General features: G+C 43.6%; 2 protein-coding genes across 4 annotated transcripts in view; one reads left to right on the top strand and one right to left on the bottom strand.

Moving 5' to 3' along the window:
- nom1 (nucleolar protein with MIF4G domain 1) overlaps positions 1 to 14,457 on the bottom strand; it is a 60,676-nt gene extending 46,219 nt beyond the window's left edge. Inside the window, exons 1-3 of the mRNA XM_078232371.1 lie at positions 13,546 to 14,457; positions 3,952 to 4,088; positions 498 to 693 (exon numbers count right to left, since the gene is read on the bottom strand). Coding sequence (XP_078088497.1) covers positions 498 to 693; positions 3,952 to 4,088; positions 13,546 to 14,358 — 1,146 coding nt within the window. The 5' untranslated portion in view covers positions 14,359 to 14,457. The remainder of the gene's footprint in view (positions 1 to 497; positions 694 to 3,951; positions 4,089 to 13,545) is intronic.
- A 362-nt stretch (positions 14,458 to 14,819) lies between these two features.
- lmbr1 (limb development membrane protein 1) overlaps positions 14,820 to 18,327 on the top strand; it is a 217,929-nt gene continuing 214,421 nt past the window's right edge. For all 3 annotated transcript variants that reach the window (XR_013499892.1, XM_078232320.1, XM_078232309.1), the window contains exon 1: positions 14,820 to 15,119. Coding sequence is in view for 2 of the 3 variants with exons in the window: in XM_078232320.1 (XP_078088446.1) it covers positions 15,057 to 15,119 (63 nt within the window). In the remaining variant the exon portion in view is untranslated. The remainder of the gene's footprint in view (positions 15,120 to 18,327) is intronic.

Genomic DNA, 18,327 nt, shown 5'->3' with positions numbered 1-18,327 from the left:
GATATCTTAATTTGTATGTCTGTGTTTATATAAACACACATCCGGTTTGTCTTTACTTAGATTTCATCAGTAATACTGGAACATGACAAACCAATTTCACTGGATGATCAATATAACATCAATTTTTCATTGTTTTTGTTCTTAAACTTTTTAAAAGAGGGAGAAAATGAGTTACAGTTGGCATCTCTTAGTTTACAGCCAGAATGAGCTTCATGCAGGAAATACTGGAATTACTTGGCAAGTCTGGCAGACCAGCAGACTAATTCCAGAATTTCCTGTTCTTATTTCAGATTTCTAGCATTGTGATGCTTTGTTTGTGAAATCTGTTTACCAATTATGATAGAAGTACTGATAATTTGGCTTCAAGCATACAGGTTTGCAGTGGGCAGTCCTTCTGCCAACACAAGTATTGAAAATGTCAGCGACATAAATATCACAATTCAAAAACAGCTAGTTTATATGACAATTCTGACAACCAACTTAATTAATGATGTTACCTCAATTCCAACATTGTGATGAAGAATGCTGATTAACAGAACGTGCTCCATCATCAATCTGTCGGGCATCAAGGCTGGAGTGACACAGGCCGCCAGTAGGACATCTGTTAGGGTATCATTCATGTCTTTACGGCTGTTTGTCATATAAAACTCTTCAAGCTGACTACTAATGGAGGCCATATTAGGTGCACTCAGTCTAATACCAAAGAAAAAGGTTTAATTAAGATTCATATTTGAACTAACATTTGCTTGAAAGCACCAAATTTAACTGTTCATTCATTTCAAATTATTGACTATATAATGCAAGATCTCAATCACACACTATACAATTATTCCTAATATTATACACTAGACACTTAGCCTTTTACATTCCGATGAGGCATGCCATTAATTTTGTCTCTTTTTAAAATTAAGCAACCATTGAAGGGCCAAAGTTCACAATGCAGGACACTATCAAGATCGAAAAGAGTAAAAAGCAGCAAGATGACTAACTCTTTACATGAGAAACCAAAATACTGTGGATGCCAGAAATAGGAATTAAAAACAAAAAATAGTGGAAATACTCAACACATCAGGCAGTATTTGTGGAGAGCGAAACATAGTGAACATTTCAGGTCAAAAGCCCATCACCGGAAATGGAGATTAGAGATTCACCTGGTTATAAGGAAATACAGAGTTTGGGGCCCGTATTCAATTCCAGGCTCGGGTGACTGTTTTTATGGAGTTTGCATAGAACCATAGAAAATTACAGCTCAGAATCAGGCCTTTTGGCCCTTCTTGTCTGTGCCGAACCATTTTTTGCCTAGTCCCACTGACCTGCACTTGGACCATATCCCTCCACACCCCTCTCATCCATGAACCCGTCCAAGTTTTTCTTAAATGTTAAAAGTGACCCCGCATTTACCACTTTATCCGGCAGCTCATTCCACACTCCCACCACGCTCTGCGTGAAGAAGCTCCCCCTAATATTCCCTTTAAACTTTTCTCCTTTCACCCTTAACCCATGCCCTCCGGTTTTTTTCTCCCCTAGCCTCAGCGGAAAAAGCCTGCTTGCATTCACTCTATCTATACCCAACCAAATCCTATACACCTCTATCAAATCTCCCCTCAATCTTCTACGCTCCAGGGAATAAAGTCCCAACCTATTCAATCTCTCTCTGTAACTCAGCTTCTCAAGTCCCGGCAACATCCTTGTGAACCTTCTCTGCACTCTTTCAACCTTATTTACATCCTTCCTGTAACTAGGTGACTAAAATTGTACACGATACTCCAAATTCGGCCTCACCAATGCCTTATATAACCTTACCGTAACACTCCAACTTTTATACTCGATACTCCGATTTATAAAGGCCAATGTACCAAAGGCACTCTTTACGACCCTATCCACCTGTGACGTCACTTTTAGGGAATTCTGTACCTGTATTCCCAGATCCCTCTGTTCAACTGCACTCTTCAGAGTCCTACCATTTACCCTGTACGTTCTACTTTGGTTTGTCCTTCAAATGTGCAATATCTCACACTTGTCTGCGTTAAATTCCATTTGCCATTTTTCTAGTTGGTCCAAATCCCGCTGCAAGCTTTGAAAACCTTCCTCACTGTCCACTACACCTCCAATCTTTGTATCATCAGCAAACTTGCTGATCCAATTTACCACATTATCATCCAGATCATTGATATAGATGACAAACAACAATGGACCCAACATCGATCCCTGCGGCACATCACTAGTCACAGGTCTCCACTCAGAGAAGCAATCCTCCACAACCACTCTCTGGCTTCTTCCATTGAGCCAGTGTCTAATCCAATTTACTACCTTCCCATGTATACCTAGCGACTGAGCCTTCCTAACTAACCTCCCATGAGGGACCTTGTCAAAGGCCTTGCTGAAATCCAGGTAGACAACATCCACCACCTTCCCTTCATCCACTTTCCTGGTAACCTCCTCGAAAAACTCTAATAGATTGGTCAAACATGACCTACCACACACAAAGCCATGTTGACTCTCCCTAATAAGTCCCTGTCTATCCAAATATTTGTAGATCCTATCCCCTATTACACCTTCCAATAACTTGCCCACCACCGACGTCAAACGTACGAGCCTATATTTTCCCGGATTTCTTTTGGAACCTTTTTTAAACAACGGAACAACATGAGCCACCCTCCAATCATCCAGCATCTCCCCCGTGAATACTGACATTTTAAATATGTCTCCCAGGGTCCCTGCAAGTTCAACACTAGCTTCCCTCAAGGTCCGTGGGCATACCCTGTCCGGTCCTGGGGACTTATCCACTCTGATTTGCCTCAAGACAGCGAGCACCTCCTCCCCTTTAATCTGTAAAGGTTCCATGACCTCCCTACCTGTTTGCTCTAGTTCCGTAGACTCCATGCCCGTTTCCTCAGTAAATACGGATGCAAAAAAACCATTTAGTTTCTCTCCCATCTCTTTTGGTTCCATACACAGTCTACCACTCTGGTCTTCAAGAGGACCAATTTTATCCCTCACTATCCTTTGGCTCCTAACATACCTATAGAAGCTCTTTGGATTTTCCTTCACTCTATGCCAAAGCAACCTCATGTCTTCTTTTAGCCCTCCTGATTTCCCTCTTAAGTAGCTTCTTGCACTTTTTATACTCCTCGAGCATCTGATTTGTTCCTTGCTGCCTGTACATTTCATACAACTCTCTCTTCCTCTTAATCAGTGTTACAATCTCCCTCGAGAACCAAGGTTCCTTATTCCTATTTACTTTGCCTTTAATCCTGACAGGAACATACAAACTCTGCACTCTCAAAATTTCTCCTTTGAAGGCCTCCCACTTTCCATTTACACCCTTACCAGAGAACAGCCTGTGCCAATCCACACTTCCCAGATCCCTTCTCATTTCATCAAATTTGGCCTTTTTCCAGTTCAGAACTTCAACCCGAGGACCAGATCTATCCTTATCCATGATCAGGTTGAAACTAATGGCATTATGATCACTGGATCCAAAGTGTTCCCTCACACTCACATCCACCACCTGCCCTAACTCATTTCCCAATAGGAGATCCAATATCGCATCCATGTTTTCCCAGTGTCTGCGTGGGTTTCTTCCGGGTGCTCTGGTTTCCTCCCACACTCCGAAGATGTTAGGTTAGGTTACATTGATTGGTCATGCTGAATTGGCCCTCAGTGTCAGGGGGATTAGGATAAATAAGTGGGGTTACGGAGATAGGGCCTGGGTGGGATTGTTGTTGATGCAGGCTTGATGGGCCAAATGGTCTCTTCCGCACTGTAGGGATTCTATGAATTAGGGATGGGCAATAAATGCTGGCCTTGCCAGCAAAGCCCATATGCCATGAAAGAATAAAAATGAAAAAAACTTTATCTCACTCCCAGTTTTAAGAATGTAAAGTTCTCTAAAATCAAAAACAGTCCGATATTCATTATGGTAGCTGTAGAGGTTTTCCATATTCCTACCTATTCAGAAGTCCTTTCACATTCTTTTTCAATCTTGTAAGTTCTTCCTTCTTCTTTGCATCCATAGTTTCAGTCATTTCACGCAATTGTGGGGGAACATACTTCCTGGAAACATTGTTCTCATTTGATGTTTGCTCCTAATGTAATGTGATGAAATAGGTTATAAGTGAGATCAACTATAGGATAATTGCCAACCATATAAATACTGTCGCTGCAAGAGCTGGTCACTCTCTCCACCACCATTGGCAGCAGCATGCACATCTACATGATGCAATGCAGCAACTCACCAGGACTACTTTGATAGCACCTTCCAAACCCATGACTGCTACAACCATAAGTACATGGATAGTAGAGTCTTGGGAACACCATCACCTGCATATTCAACTCCAAGCGACACACCACACTGCCTTGGAAATATATTGCCATTTCCTTACTGTCACTGGGTCAAAATCATGGAAGTTGCTTCTTAATATCACTGTGGTCCAGCGGTTCAAGAAGGTGGCTCATCATCACCTCCTCAAAGGCCAGTAGAGATGGACAATAAATCAAAATCCCTACAGTGCAGAAAAGGCCATTCGAGCCATCAAGTCTGCACCAACTCTCTGACAGAGTATCTTACCCACGCCCTCTCCCCAACCCTATCCCTGTAACCCCACACATTTACAATACCTAATCCATCTAACCTACACACCTTGAATCACTAAGGGGCAATTTCGCATGACCAATCAACCTAACATGCACCTCTTTGGACTGCAGGAGGAAACCGGAGCACCTGGAGGAAATCTATGCAGACACAGGGAGAATGTGCAAACTTCACACAGACGGTCACCCAAAGACGGAATTGAATCCGGGTCCTTGACTCTGTGAGGCAGCAGTGCTAACCACTGTGCCACTCTAAATGCTGGCCTAGCCAGCAATGCCCACATCCCATGAAAGAATAAAACAAATTTGCTTTTTTAAATTATGAAATGTAGACAAATTATTCTATAATGAATAAATCTGAAGGAAACCTATACTAGCAAAGTTTATTTCAAAAGACAGTTTCCCATGAGCTTATAGATGCTAAATGAGATAAATATTTAAAAGGTTATTAAGTGCTCTACTGGCTCTCCAGGTCACTTCATAAACTTACTGCTGGGTTCAAAGTTATTAGAGTGCACCATGTAAACTGGTGGGGATTGGAATTCTCTTCTAATGGGATGTTGCATCTAGCAACCCTTAATATAATTTGGGTCTTAAGGGCTGTGCTTAGCCTGTAAATCAATCATTCTTATGCAGGGAGTAGAATAAGACTATAGTCTCAAAGATAATTATCAGTGCTGGATTTAGTAGGACACTCAAATATACAATCATTAGGAACAAATGGGCATTCTTGAATTTAAGCACATCTCAAGCTAAACAGACAGGAACGTCAGAAATATTGTAATAAAAGCAAAATACTGCAGCTACTGGATCAGAAATTTTCTATTACCGACAACTTAAATTTACAAGGAAAAGTACAGCAAGGAACATCACAGAATATTAAGAATTGATATAATTGAAGGCTTTGTACTAATGGCGAGTCAAAATAAACCAGATCTGCAGTAGAGCATTTAGAAGAGGTATTGGAACTGGAGATTTTGCAGAGGTTATAGGCAGAAGTAACTGAGAGGTTAGGTTGGGCAGGCTATGAAGGCTTTTATAGATAAAGCTGAAGGGCTTCCTAAGGGAATCTCACACCACTAATTTTAGTACAGTGTATAATCAGATCAGGACACAATTTCAGAATTATATTTTAACTCACTTGAACCCATTGACATACAATATTAAAATTAGGCCCTTGGTAACTCTTGAAAAAATGGGATCGTTTCCACTGAGGAGGAGGCCAAGAGCAATTTAATAAACATTTTTAAATTGACGAAATAAAACAGAAATTGCTGGAAAAACTCAGAAGGCCTGGAGAAGGAAACAGACTTAACGTTTTGAGCCTGTATGATTCTTCCTCAGAGTTAAAAAAAGGGAGAAAAATTATGGATTTTATACTGTTTGTGAAGGGGTGGAGCAGAGTGGATAGTCAGAGATGTGTGGGAGCTCGGAGAGATTTGACAAAGATGTTACGGCCACAAGACAAAGGGAGTGTTAATGACAGTGTTGATGTCTAAAGAAGGTGCTGATACTGTCATAAACCTAAGACAGCAGAATATGTCAATTTCAGAACAAAGGTCAATACTCTGGAAAGGCAAAACTTAGGAACAAAGTGACAGACGGCCCTGTAGGGGAGTAAGAAGTCTCACAACACCAGGTTAAAGTCCAACGGGTTTAAGGAGCACTGCCCTTCATCACCTGATGAAGGGGCAATTCACCTGATGAAGGGGCAGTGCTCCGAAAGCTTGTGGCTTGTGCTACCAAACAACCTGTTGGACTTTAACCTGGTGTGCTTACCCCAGTCCAACGCCGGCATCTCCATATCCTGTAGGGGAGGGACAGGGCATTGTGACAAAAAAATAGAAAATAATAAAATGGATTGAAGAATGGGGTCAATATGGAGGAGATGGTTCATAGTCTGAAGCTGTTGAACTCTCCGTTAAATTCAGAATGCTGTAAAGTGCCTAATCAGAAGATGAGGTGTTGTTCCTCCAGGTGGCGTTGGGCTTCACTGGAACACTGCAGCAGGCCAAGCAAAATGGTGAGTTGAAATGGCAAGCGACAGAGAGGTTGGGGCAATGTTTGCGGACTGAGCAAAGGTGTTCCACAAAGCAGTTACCCAATCTATATTTAATCTTGCCAATGTAAAGAATTACATTTATGAACATTTCTTGTAAAGTTGGCTGGAAAATCAGTGACAAGGCACCATCAATTTAGAAGTATCACTGATTGAGGCCAAGATTTAGGGGAAACAGCTTAACATTGAAACAGAAATTGCTGGCAATATCCAGGTCAGCCAGCTTGTGGTAAGAGAAAGAGCTAACATTTCAAGTCCAGAAATGGTTATTGACCTGAAATGTTACACCTTTCTCTCTCTCTCTCTACTGATGCTGCCTGACCAGTTAATTATTTCCAGCATTTTCTGTTTTTATTTCATATTTCCAGTAAACACAGTATTTTGCTGATATCTTAACACTGATGATTGTTGGAGTATTCTTTGCCACAGGGTGCAGCTGATGCATGGGCCATTGCACTTTTTAAAAGAAACTGGATAAATATTTGCAGCAGAGGAACGTGCAGGGTTTATTAAGAATGGAATGAGACTAAATTCGGGTTGCTTTTGTAAAAAGTCGACAGGCATGATTGGCTGAATTGGCACCTTCTGTGCTGGAAATTTCCGTTGTTCTTTGACAGAACATTCAAGAACCGTTTTGGACAGTGTTTGGAAGAGAATCCGACAAGGATTGCAATGGGGCACTGGAATCAAAGTAACAAACATACGCAAAAGGATTTTAGCCATGGATTGACTGCGTAGTGGTGGAGTTGAGCAATGTTTTGTTGATGGAACAAAGTAATTTTGGTGATGGTTGCAGTCAGATTTAAATTTTATTTTGGGGGTCAAAGAGGCCAAAATTATAAATAGACTGGTTTCACTTGAGAGACTGGCCAGCAAACATATAAAGGAAGTGAGGGCTGTGGCAGGTCTTGGTATTCCTGACGTTCAGTTGGGAAAAATACCAAGTTATCCATGATCCAATCAATCTATAAAGTACAAGGAAGGTGAAGAGCTCGTAGAGTATTCACAGAAAACTTTCTTCATCAGTATATTTCAACCAGGGAAGAAGCAATAGTGGATCCAAGTCCAGAAAATTAAACAGGGCAAGCAGTGTGGGGGAAACAAAGATGACAAAAAAGAAAGCTCAGGTACAATCAAAGCATATTGTCAAAGAGGAAAGATGGGGCATCCAAAACTGGAGCTTACAGGATTTCAAAATTAAACAGAGAAAGGAGATTTGTGACAAATGCCAAGTACAGAAAACAGTAAAAAACGAGGCAGAATATGGAAAGTGTAGGGGAAAATTGAAAATACAAGGACAACGAGAGAAAAGTTAAAGGATGACATATCTATGACTCTATGATAAAAGGGTACCAAAAAATCCTTTATAAACGCACAGTAACAAGATACTTAACAGAAATGTGGGGCCAATCGGGGACAAAAGAGGGAATAATCTTATGGTGAGCGGTAAAGTGGATACTTTGTATCAGTCTTCACAATCAGGATAAAGTGAATGCTGCAGTTGAGGAGAGTAGAAACATTAAATAGGGTTAAAAATGATTAAAAATAAGATGCTAAATAGGCTACCATAAATGTTAATAATTCATCTGAATGCTTCAACTGAGCTTGCAGTAGACTCAGACAATGCATTTCAAGCCCTAACCATTCACTGCATGGAAAAGTTTTTCCAGATATCACTTTTGCCTCTTTAACTAATCACTTTAAATATGTGACCTCTCTTCTCGATCCTTTCATGAGTGGGAATACAAAGAACAAAGAAAATTACAGCACAGGAACAGGCCCTTCGGCCCTCCAAGCCTGCACAGATCATGCTGCCCAACTGAACTAAAACCCTCTATTCCCATCCTATTCATGTATTTGTTCAGACGTCCCTTAAAATTCACTATCGTATCTGCTTCCATTACGTCCCCCGGCAGCAAGTTCCAGGCACCCACTTGTTTTGTACATCTCTTTTAAACTTTGCCCCTCGCACCTTAAACTTATGCCCCCTAGTAACTGACTCTTCCATCCTGGGAAAAAGCTTCTGACTATCCACTCTGTCCATGCCCCTCGTAATCTTGTAGACTTCTATCAGGGATTTGTCCTCGCCTCTCTGTCCACACCCCTAATGATTTTGAATACCGTTGCCAAATTTTTCCCAGCTTCTTCCCCCCTGCCATAAACTTTTGAATGGATCGACCTTATATTAAGTGGATCTTTCTCTATACCCTAGCTATGGCTGTAACACTGCATTCTGCACCCTCTCTTTTCCTTCTACCCCATGTACTCTATGAATGGTATGCTTTGTCTCTATAGTGCGGAAGAAACAATACTTTTCACTGTGTACTAATACCTGACAATAATAAATCAAATCTCCACTCAGTCTTTTCTTTGAGGAAAACGGTCCTTCTCTGTTTTCATAACTGAAGTTTCTCATCCCTGGAACCATTCTTTTGATATTTTTCCAGCAGTTCATTGATAGAGAGGGTTGATGAAGGTAGTGCAGAAATATTATTTATATGGACTTCCAAAAGGCATTTGATAAAGTATCACATAGAACACATAGTATGGAAGGGAAGGTGGTGATTTAGTATGCAATTGTTCAAGAGTAGTGGTGAAAGAATGCTTCTCTGAATGGACAGAATTCAGCAATGGATTCCCCCAAGGGTTAATATTAGGACTATTACTTTTCTTGTACATAAATGACATGAACTTGGGTATAGGGAGCACAAATTCAAAAAGTGAAGAGGAGAGAGGAATTGCTGGCAAGTGGGTTAATCAGAAGCCATACATTAAAAAATATTTGCAAAAGGATTAGAGGGGATATTAGATGTTTTTCAGTGTTAAGAGCTGGAATAGACTTATCAAAAGGGTGGTGGAATCAGATTCTATAGGATCAGGGTCAAAATCTTGGAACTTTAACAGTATGCAAGTGTATCTACACATATGCAATGCTTCAAGGCGGCGGCTCACTGCCACCTTTTCAAGGTCAATTAGAGATGGGCAATAAATGTTGGCCTTGCCAGCAATGGTCACATCTAAAGAACAAACAAAAAAAATCTGTGCTGTAAGATTTTATGGATGTAGTTGAAGTGTCAAGGGAAATGATCAAGGTATATTGTCATGTGTGACAGTGATTGCATGAAGCTAACCTCATGCTTATGGATGATATTTACAATGAGAAATGTGCAAATAAAAGGTACAGGTTGAAAAGAGATACTTGGGAGGAGGGACTGGTGCTCTAGAGGTTACAACGTAGAGGAGTTGCACTGGATGCATTCAGATAAGTGGAACTAGAAATTTGCAAGGATGCTATAGAGATGAACAGTAGAGAGAATGTATCAGAGAAGATGGTCTGCTAGCCGTCAGATAGATATAGGACAAGGAAGGAAGAATGCACCATGTTTTTGAGGAAGAGAAGGTGTTACAGGCTAATAGGCTGGAGGAAATAGATGTTCGGAGGGAGGATGTCCTGGCAGTTTTGAATAAACTGAAGGTCGATAAGTCCCCTGGGCCTGATGAAATGTATCCTAGGATTCTTTGGGAGGCAAGGGATGAGATTGCAGAGCCTTTGGCTTTGATCTTTGGGTCCTCGTTGTCCACGGGGATAGTGCCAGAGGACTGGAGAATGGCAAATGTTGTTCCTCTGTTTAAGAAAGGGAATAGAAATGACCCTGGTAATTATAGACCGGTTAGTCTTACTTCAGTGGTTGGTAAATTGATGGAAAAGGTCCTTCGGGATGGGATTTACGACCATTTAGAAAGATGCGGATTAATCCGGGATAGTCGGATTCGTGAAGGGCAAGTCGTGCCTCACAAATTTGATTGAATTTTTTGAGGAGGTAACTAAGTGTGTTGATGAAGGTAGGGCAGTTGATGTCATATACATGGATTTTAGTAAGGCGTTTGATAAGGTCCCCCATGGTCGGCTTCTGATGAAAGTGAGGAGGTGTGGGATAGAGGGAATGTTGGCCGATTGGATCGGTAACTGGCTGTCTGATCGAAGACAGAGGGTGGTGGTGGATGGAAAATTTTCAGATTGGAGGCAGGTTGCTAGCGGAGTGCCACAGGGATCAGTGCTTGGTCCTCTGCTCTTTGTGATTTTTATTAATGACTTAGAGGAGGGGGCTGAAGGGTGGATCAGTAAATTTGCTGATGACACCAAGATTGGTGGAGTAGTGGATGAAGTGGAGGGCTGTTGTAGGCTGCAAAGAGACATAGATAGGATGCAAAGCTGGGCTGAAAAATGGCAAATGGAGTTTAACCCTGATAAATGTGAGGTGATTCATTTTGGTAGGACTAATTTAAATGTGGATTACAGGGTCAAAGGTAGGGTTCTGAAGACTGTGGAGGAACAGAGAGATCTTGGGGTCCATATCCACAGACCTCTAAAGGTTGCCACTCAAGTGGATAGAGCGGTGAAGAAGGCCTATAGTGTGTTAGCTTTTATTAACAGGGGGTTGGAGTTTAAGAGCCGTGGGGTTATGCTGCAACTGTACAGGACCTTGGTGAGACCACATTTGGAATATTGTGTGCAGTTCTGGTCACCTCACTATAAGAAGGATGTGGAAGTACTGGAAAGAGTGCAGAGGAGATTTACCAGGATGCTGCCTGGTTTGGAGGGTAGGTCTTATGAGGAAAGGTTGAGGGAGCTAGGGCTATTCTCTCTGGAGCGGAGGAGGCTGAAGGGAGACTTAATAGAGGTTTATAAAATGATGAAGGGGATAGATAAAGTGAACGTTCCAAGACTATTTCCTCGGGTGGATGGAGCTATTACAAGGGGGCATAACTCTAGGGTTCGTGGTGGGAGATATAGAAAGGATATCAGAGGTAGGTTCTTTACGCAGAGAGTGGTTGGGGTGTGGAATGGACTGCCTGCAGTGATAGTGGAGTCAGACACTTTAGGAACATTTAAGCGGTTATTGGATAGGCACATGGAGCACACCAGGATGATAGGGAGTGGGATAGCTTGATCTTGGTTTCAGATAAAGCTCGGCACAACATTGTGGACCGAAGGGCCTGTTCTGTGCTGTACTGTTCTATGACTGATGTTTTGATGAAAAGAGGTGTGCTGACAAAACCTTTCATTCATCACATCAGGAGAGGTGTGATCACATCACGAGGTGCAGGAATGCCAATTTTCAAAGGGGGCAACAATATTTGCTGCACGAGAAAGGGATGTCAATTGGTCGGCAAGTTGTCTCTGACTAGTCTAGGTGTTGCAGTGCTGCCTCAGAGCGCCAGGGACCCGGGTTTGATTCCTGACTTGGGTCACTGTTTGTGTGGAGTCTGCATGTTCTCCCCATGTCTGCGTGGGTTTCCTCCAGGTGCTCTGGTTTGCTTCCAAAGATGTGCGGGTTAGGTGGATTGGCCACGTTAAATTGCCCCTTAGTGTTAGGGGGACTAGCTACGGTAAATACATGGGGTTATGGGGATAGGGCCTGGGTGGGATTGTGGTCAGTGCAGACTCGATGGGCCGACTGGCCTCCTTCTGCACTGTAGGATTCTGTATGCCATATAACTCATTCGTGTGGTAGGATGATTGTCTTTTTGGCTTGGTGGCAGCATCCCATTAGTAGAACATATTGCTACTGCACATTAGCAGCGCAAAATCAGTCACTCAAATTTTGAGATCCCCTACCTTTCTGGGGTAATTTGATGTAGACTAGGCATTTTTCAGGTCCACAAATAGCAGCTTTAGATTTGTAAGCATGCACGGCAAAAAGTGAGTAATGATCTGATCAGGTAGCTATTAACCCCCCCCACCCCCCCCCGGGCAAGGTTATAGATGTCATTCAGGACTTTGGTGAGGATGCTTCAGTACCAAGAAAGAATAATGTTCAAGATTAAAAGTGGGTAAGAGACAGGAGAAAAGAAAGGATATGAACAAAGCTGTGGAGATGGTCTTCATGTTTGTTATGAAGAAATTCTTGAAGTCAAGGTGGAGAGTGAGAGATGGCTGGTAGTTTAGAAGAAGACCCCAGGACTGTATTTGCCTTATCCGATCTAGGTATTAAATTGGAAGAGGGGGAACCAGGGAAAATTGAAATATTGGCCAAAGATCATCCAAGGATGATGAGTTGCTCAGTGCAAAAGCAAAGGGAAATGGGTATAGGATTCTATAGAATTTAGCACTGGACTTGGAATGATGACAGGTCATGACACTCTTGAAAAATAGTTCAGCAAACTAACTCTCCAGATGTTTTAAACTGATTTGAAAGATTAATGGGTATTTTTCCCTCAGAGACAGGCAACTACATTGACCTCTTACTCTCTAAAACATTGTGATTGTTACTGCTATGGGGGTGGCACAGTGGGTAGCACTGCTGCCTCAGCACCAGGAACCCCTGGGTTAGATTCCTGGCTTGGGTCACTGTCTGTGCAGAGTCTACATGTTCTCCGTGTCTGCGAGGATTTCCTCCGGTTTCCTCCCACAATCCGAAAGACATGCCGGTTAGATGCATTGGCTCTGCTAAATTCTCCCTCAGTGTACCCAAACAGGCTCTGGAGTGTGGCGACTAGAGGAATTTCATGGTAACATCATTGCAGTGTTGATGTAAGCCTACTTTTCCCAAAGGTAGGGGAGTCTAAAACTAGAGGGCATAGGTTTAAGGTGAGAGGGGAGAGATACAAAAGGGTTCAGAGGGGCAATTTTTTCACACAGAGGTTGGTGAGTGTCTGGAACAGGCTGCCAGAGGTAGTAGTAGAGGCAGGTACAATTTTGTCTTTTAAAAAGCATTTAAGTAGTTACACGGATAAGGTGGGTCTCGAGGGATATGGGCCAAATGCGGGCAATTGGGATTAGTTTAGGGATTTAAAGAAAAAGGGCGGCATGGACAAGTTGGGCCGAAGGGCCTGTTTCCATGCTGTAAACCTCTATGACCACTTGACACTAATAAACAAACTTTAAATACCACTGCCTCGCCACATGCTGGTTGGTCTGGCTGGGAACTTTCTTCTTCATCATCGCGTTCCTCGTTGAGAGATTCTTCCATTTCCATCACACAGTCGCTCTCCTCACTCTCCTGACCAGAGTCTGAATCCTCTCCTGAGCTCTCCCGAGTTTGAAGCGGGCCGCGGTCGGCCTCTTGATTCATTAACTCCTCTTCCACTGGGCTCATCTCACCATCACTCTCGTACAGCCCCGACAAGTCGGCGGCGCCGGGCTCGACGATGCCGAGGATATAATCCAGGCCGTCCCGGGCGAAAGCCTGCGGGATGGCGCTCTTCTTTTTACGCTTGTTGAGTCCCAGCGCTTTGGACAGCCGCTTGATTTCTCTCTCGTCCTCCTCGTTGGCTTCCAACAAGGCCTTTCTCCGGGTTTGATCATCCTTGGCTTTCTTCTTGGATGCCCGTGCTGCCGGTGGCGGTGCCTCCTCCTCCTCCCCCCTCGCCTCCTCAGGTGACCCCGGCCCAGTATTACCTTGGCCCTGGGCAGTTCCCCCTTTGGCCGGTGCCACTTCCACGCCGCTATCGCCGCCCACCCCGCGGTTCAGATGCTTCCTCTGGTAATAGTCCCTCATCCTGCTCTTCTTCTGCAACCTCCTCTCCTTCCTCATCTCCTTCCGACTTTTCATCCTCCTGGCCCCGAGGCCGGGATCCCGGGACCGGGCGTCATCCTCTTTGGCTGCCGCTGCCGCCGCCGTAGTTGTTTCCACGAATCTCTGCACGGCCGCTTGAAACTGCTTCAGCGACCCGGCGCCACGCCGCTGACTTTTCCTCTTCATGATTGAAGTCACACACAAAAAAATTATTTTAACACAACGCACGGGTAAAATATTTATTTGCTATCAATCAAACATGAGAAACGGTTGTTGAAATAACCACAGGACGGTTCAGCGCCAAGAGTGGGTCGGAAATCATTCCCACGCGCGCTCCGCAGCCGCCATGTTGATTTTAAAAAAACGGTCATTTGAGGGCGCCGCATCCACCTGACCCGACTTCCCACCTAATCCCGCCCCCTTCCCAATACCGAATCGTGATTGGTTAAACATCATCACGGGCTCGTTCTCTCCCCGCCCCTCGCTCGGTTTCCATTGGTTGCTTCTCACGTCAATCGAATTGGCGGCCCTATTGATCTGCTCCCGATTCTCCCGCACCTCGCAAGTGCTGTCGACGCCTGCGCGCGCGCCCCCCCTCCTCCCTCAACGCACCGAGCCTATCAGTGGACGCGATCTAAGGAGCTGGCGCGGCCATTCGGCTGCAGCTCAGCCAATGAGAGGTGCCGTTGCTTGGCTCGGGTCGCGCGGTGATGAAGGCGGAGAGTCCGGGGATGTGGTGATTGTTGTTGTTGTTGTTGCAGCACCGTTTGAAACATCGTGTCGCCAGCCCTTCCTTTATTACTGCATCGCTTTCCCTCCCGCAAGTTGTGTGGGATTTTTTTTTTGGTTTGGTCGCCGTCATCAATGTTAAGTCTCGATGAAGGATGGACACTGACGATGTGACAATCAGAGAGCAAAACTTTCACAGCCAGGTCCGGGAGTACACGGTGAGTAAACTGCACCTGCACCGCCTCTGCGTATTGTGTTCAACACTGAAGCCAGCACAGAAAGGGAGGCGGCTCTTGTTTCAACATCCGTTCCCCATCCCCGTTTATTTTTAATAAATAAAGTCTTTTTTTAAAAAAAAAGCCAGTTAATCTCCGGCTTTGTTTTTTTTCTTTGTACCTTCGTTCGATCGTGCCGATTTTGTTGTTCTTCGTGGTTTCCACACAAGAGAAACGCAGTTGTTTCTGAATTGAATCACGTCCCGTTTTTGTTGTGAACTGTGCCTCCCATTCCTGTGGGTTCGGTTCGTTTCTGCGACCCGTGTTTTTCACGGGCATGTCAATTTTATACATCCACCTATAGGCACAACTTAAGTTTGATCTGGGAGATACCCGGCCAAGGCACACGGGGTTTGGCGCCGTTATAACGGTAACCAAAAGAGAAAATTCTGGAAGATCTCAGCAGGTCCGGCAGCACCTGTAAGGAGAGAAGAGAGCTGAGGTTTCGAATCCAGATGACCCTTTTGTCAAACGGTGCTGTCATTAGGCCCCATAGTGTCTCTGTGTTAAATATCAAGGGGACGGAATGGTTTGATTGTTGTTAGATGTTCCTGGGTTGGGAAGGAACGAATCTGTTACTCTGGAGTTATTCATTTTTGTGGCTGAGACTGATCATCTTTATAACACCTCGTTCTACTATTATTGCATCGATATTAGTTAGGTGGTTTGTGTCTTGTAGTACTATGAGATAGAGAGTCTGGTGAACTGCTGCGATAATAACCTCTCCTTCAATGTCAACAAAATGAAGGAGATGGTCATCGACTTCAGGAAGCGTAGTGGAGGACGTGCCCCTGTCTACATCAATGGGGACGAAGTGGAAATGGTCGAAAGCTTCAAGTTTTTAGATGTCCAAATCACCGACAACCTATCCTGGTCCCCCTATGCTGACACTATAGTTAAGAAAGCCCACCAATGCCTCTACTTTCTCAGAAGACAAAGGAAATGTAATATGTCCACGACGACACTCTCCAACTTATACAGATGCACCATAGAAAGCATTCTTTCTGGTTGTATCACAGAATGGTATGGATCCTGCTCTGTCCAAGACCACAAGAAACTGCAAAGGATCGCGAATGCAGCCCAGTCTATCACTCAAACCAGCCTCCCATCCATTGACATCGTCTACACTTGCCTGCTGCCTCAGAAAAGTAGCCAGCATGATTAACGACCCCACGCACCCCGGACATACTCCCTTTCACCTTCCGTTCGGAAAAAAATACAAAAGTCTGTGGACACGTACCAGCCAACTCGAGAACAGCTTCTTCCCTGCTGCCATCTGACTTGAATGTGTCTAACTCTCATTCAGTTAATCTTTCTCTACACCCTAGCTATGACTGTAGCACTAATTCTGCACTCTCCTTTCCTTCTCTTTGTGCAGTATGCTTTGTATAGTGTGCAAGAAACAATACTTTTCACTGTATACTAATGTGGCAATAATAAATCAAATTGAAATCAAGTGGAGTGTTATTTTGTGTGTTAACAAAAGCATTTACCTATCTGTAGATGAAGGCATCTTTTTAGTTAGCGCTGGTGCTTTTAAACATAAAAACATAGAAGATAGGAGCAGGAGGAGGCCAGTTGACTCTTTGAGCCTGCTCTGCCATTCATTACGATCATGGCTGATCATCCAACTCAATAGCCTAATCCTGCTTTTTCCCCATAACCTTTTATCCCATTTGCCCCAAGTGCGATATCCAGCTGCCTCTTGAATACATTCAATGTTTTGGCATCAACTACTTCCTGTGGTAATGAATTCCACTCTTGTGGTAATGAACAAAACTTTTGTAAATTTAATGCCTATTTGAAATATATGCAGATTGTAAATCTTTGAATTTAGATCGAATGGTAATTGTTGGAGTTATTTTGAAGTATTGTTTTTGTCTTGATAGCTATGATTACATCGGGGTGCAGTGGTCGTGTTCCTAGCTGTGAGGCAGAAACTTTGAGTCTCACTCGGGGACTTGTTGGCCACTAAAGGTGCATTCATAAAGTGGGCAAATACGTTGATTTAAATCCTTCCCATATGCCTATGGCAGACGGTAAGAGTGGAATGTCTGCTAGTCAGCTAGAACATGCAGAAGGTAACAGCAAACCATTGTGAGAAATAGCCATGGATCACGGTCCCCAATGTCCTCTTGGGGCATGGTACCTGAACAGCGAGTTATAATTAAATAAAAACAATTACTCCGCCATTAATTCAGCTGGGACACTTGCTGATACCTAGCGGTGGCACGGTAGCACAGTGGTTAGCACTGCTGCTTCACAGCTCCAGGGACCTGGATTCGATTCCCGGCTTGGGTCACTGTCTGTGTGGAGTTTGCACATTCTCCTCGTGTCTGCGTGGGTTTCCTCCGGGTACTCCGGTTTCCTCCCACAGTCCAAAGATGTGCGGGTTAGGTTGATTGGCTATGCTAAAAATTGCCCCTTAGAGTCCTGAGATGTGTAGGTTAGAGGGATTAGCGGGTAAATATGTGTGGCTAGGGCCTGGGTGGGATTGTGGTCGGTGCAGACTCGATGGGCCGAATGGCCTCCTTCTGCACTGTAGGGTTTCTATGATTTCTATGACACAGTGTTGACAGTTCCTGAAATGGGCACACTTAACTAGAGAGTTTGTTCCACAATAACTATCTGAACTTGAGCAATCAAGAGAACTATGCTTTCGTTTCTCGCGAATTTTTGTGCAAAATTGTGATCCTGAGAGAATAAATACTCCCAGGAATTGGAAATGAATGAAATGAAAGACCAATTGATTTGGCACCTTTTTCAAAAGTTCATTTATGGAATGTGGATGCCGTTGACTAGGCCAGCATTTATTTCCATCCCTTGTTACCCTTGAAGGTGATGGGTGAGCTGCTTTGAACTGCTGAAGTCCCTGTGGTGTAGATACCTCCATAGTGCTGTTAGAGAGGGAATTCCAGGATTTTGACCCTCTCATAGTGAAGGAATGGTGATGTGAGTGGAGGTTGTAAAAGCTGAGAATATTAATTCTGGGGTAGAAGACTGTGGAATGGTTTTATGAGAGTACTCAAGATCAGAAAGTGTAAATAATATCAATATGTTTGACATACATTCTAACCTCAAACTCAAGAACCATGACAAAAATCCCGGTATAGGGTTAGCAAAGCAAATTGACAAAATTTTAATTTCTCCA

Source organism: Mustelus asterias, chromosome 2 (assembly GCF_964213995.1).
Source record: "Mustelus asterias chromosome 2, sMusAst1.hap1.1, whole genome shotgun sequence".
Taxonomy (NCBI): domain Eukaryota; kingdom Metazoa; phylum Chordata; class Chondrichthyes; order Carcharhiniformes; family Triakidae; genus Mustelus; species Mustelus asterias.
This window is presented reverse-complemented; position numbering and strand designations above follow the sequence as displayed.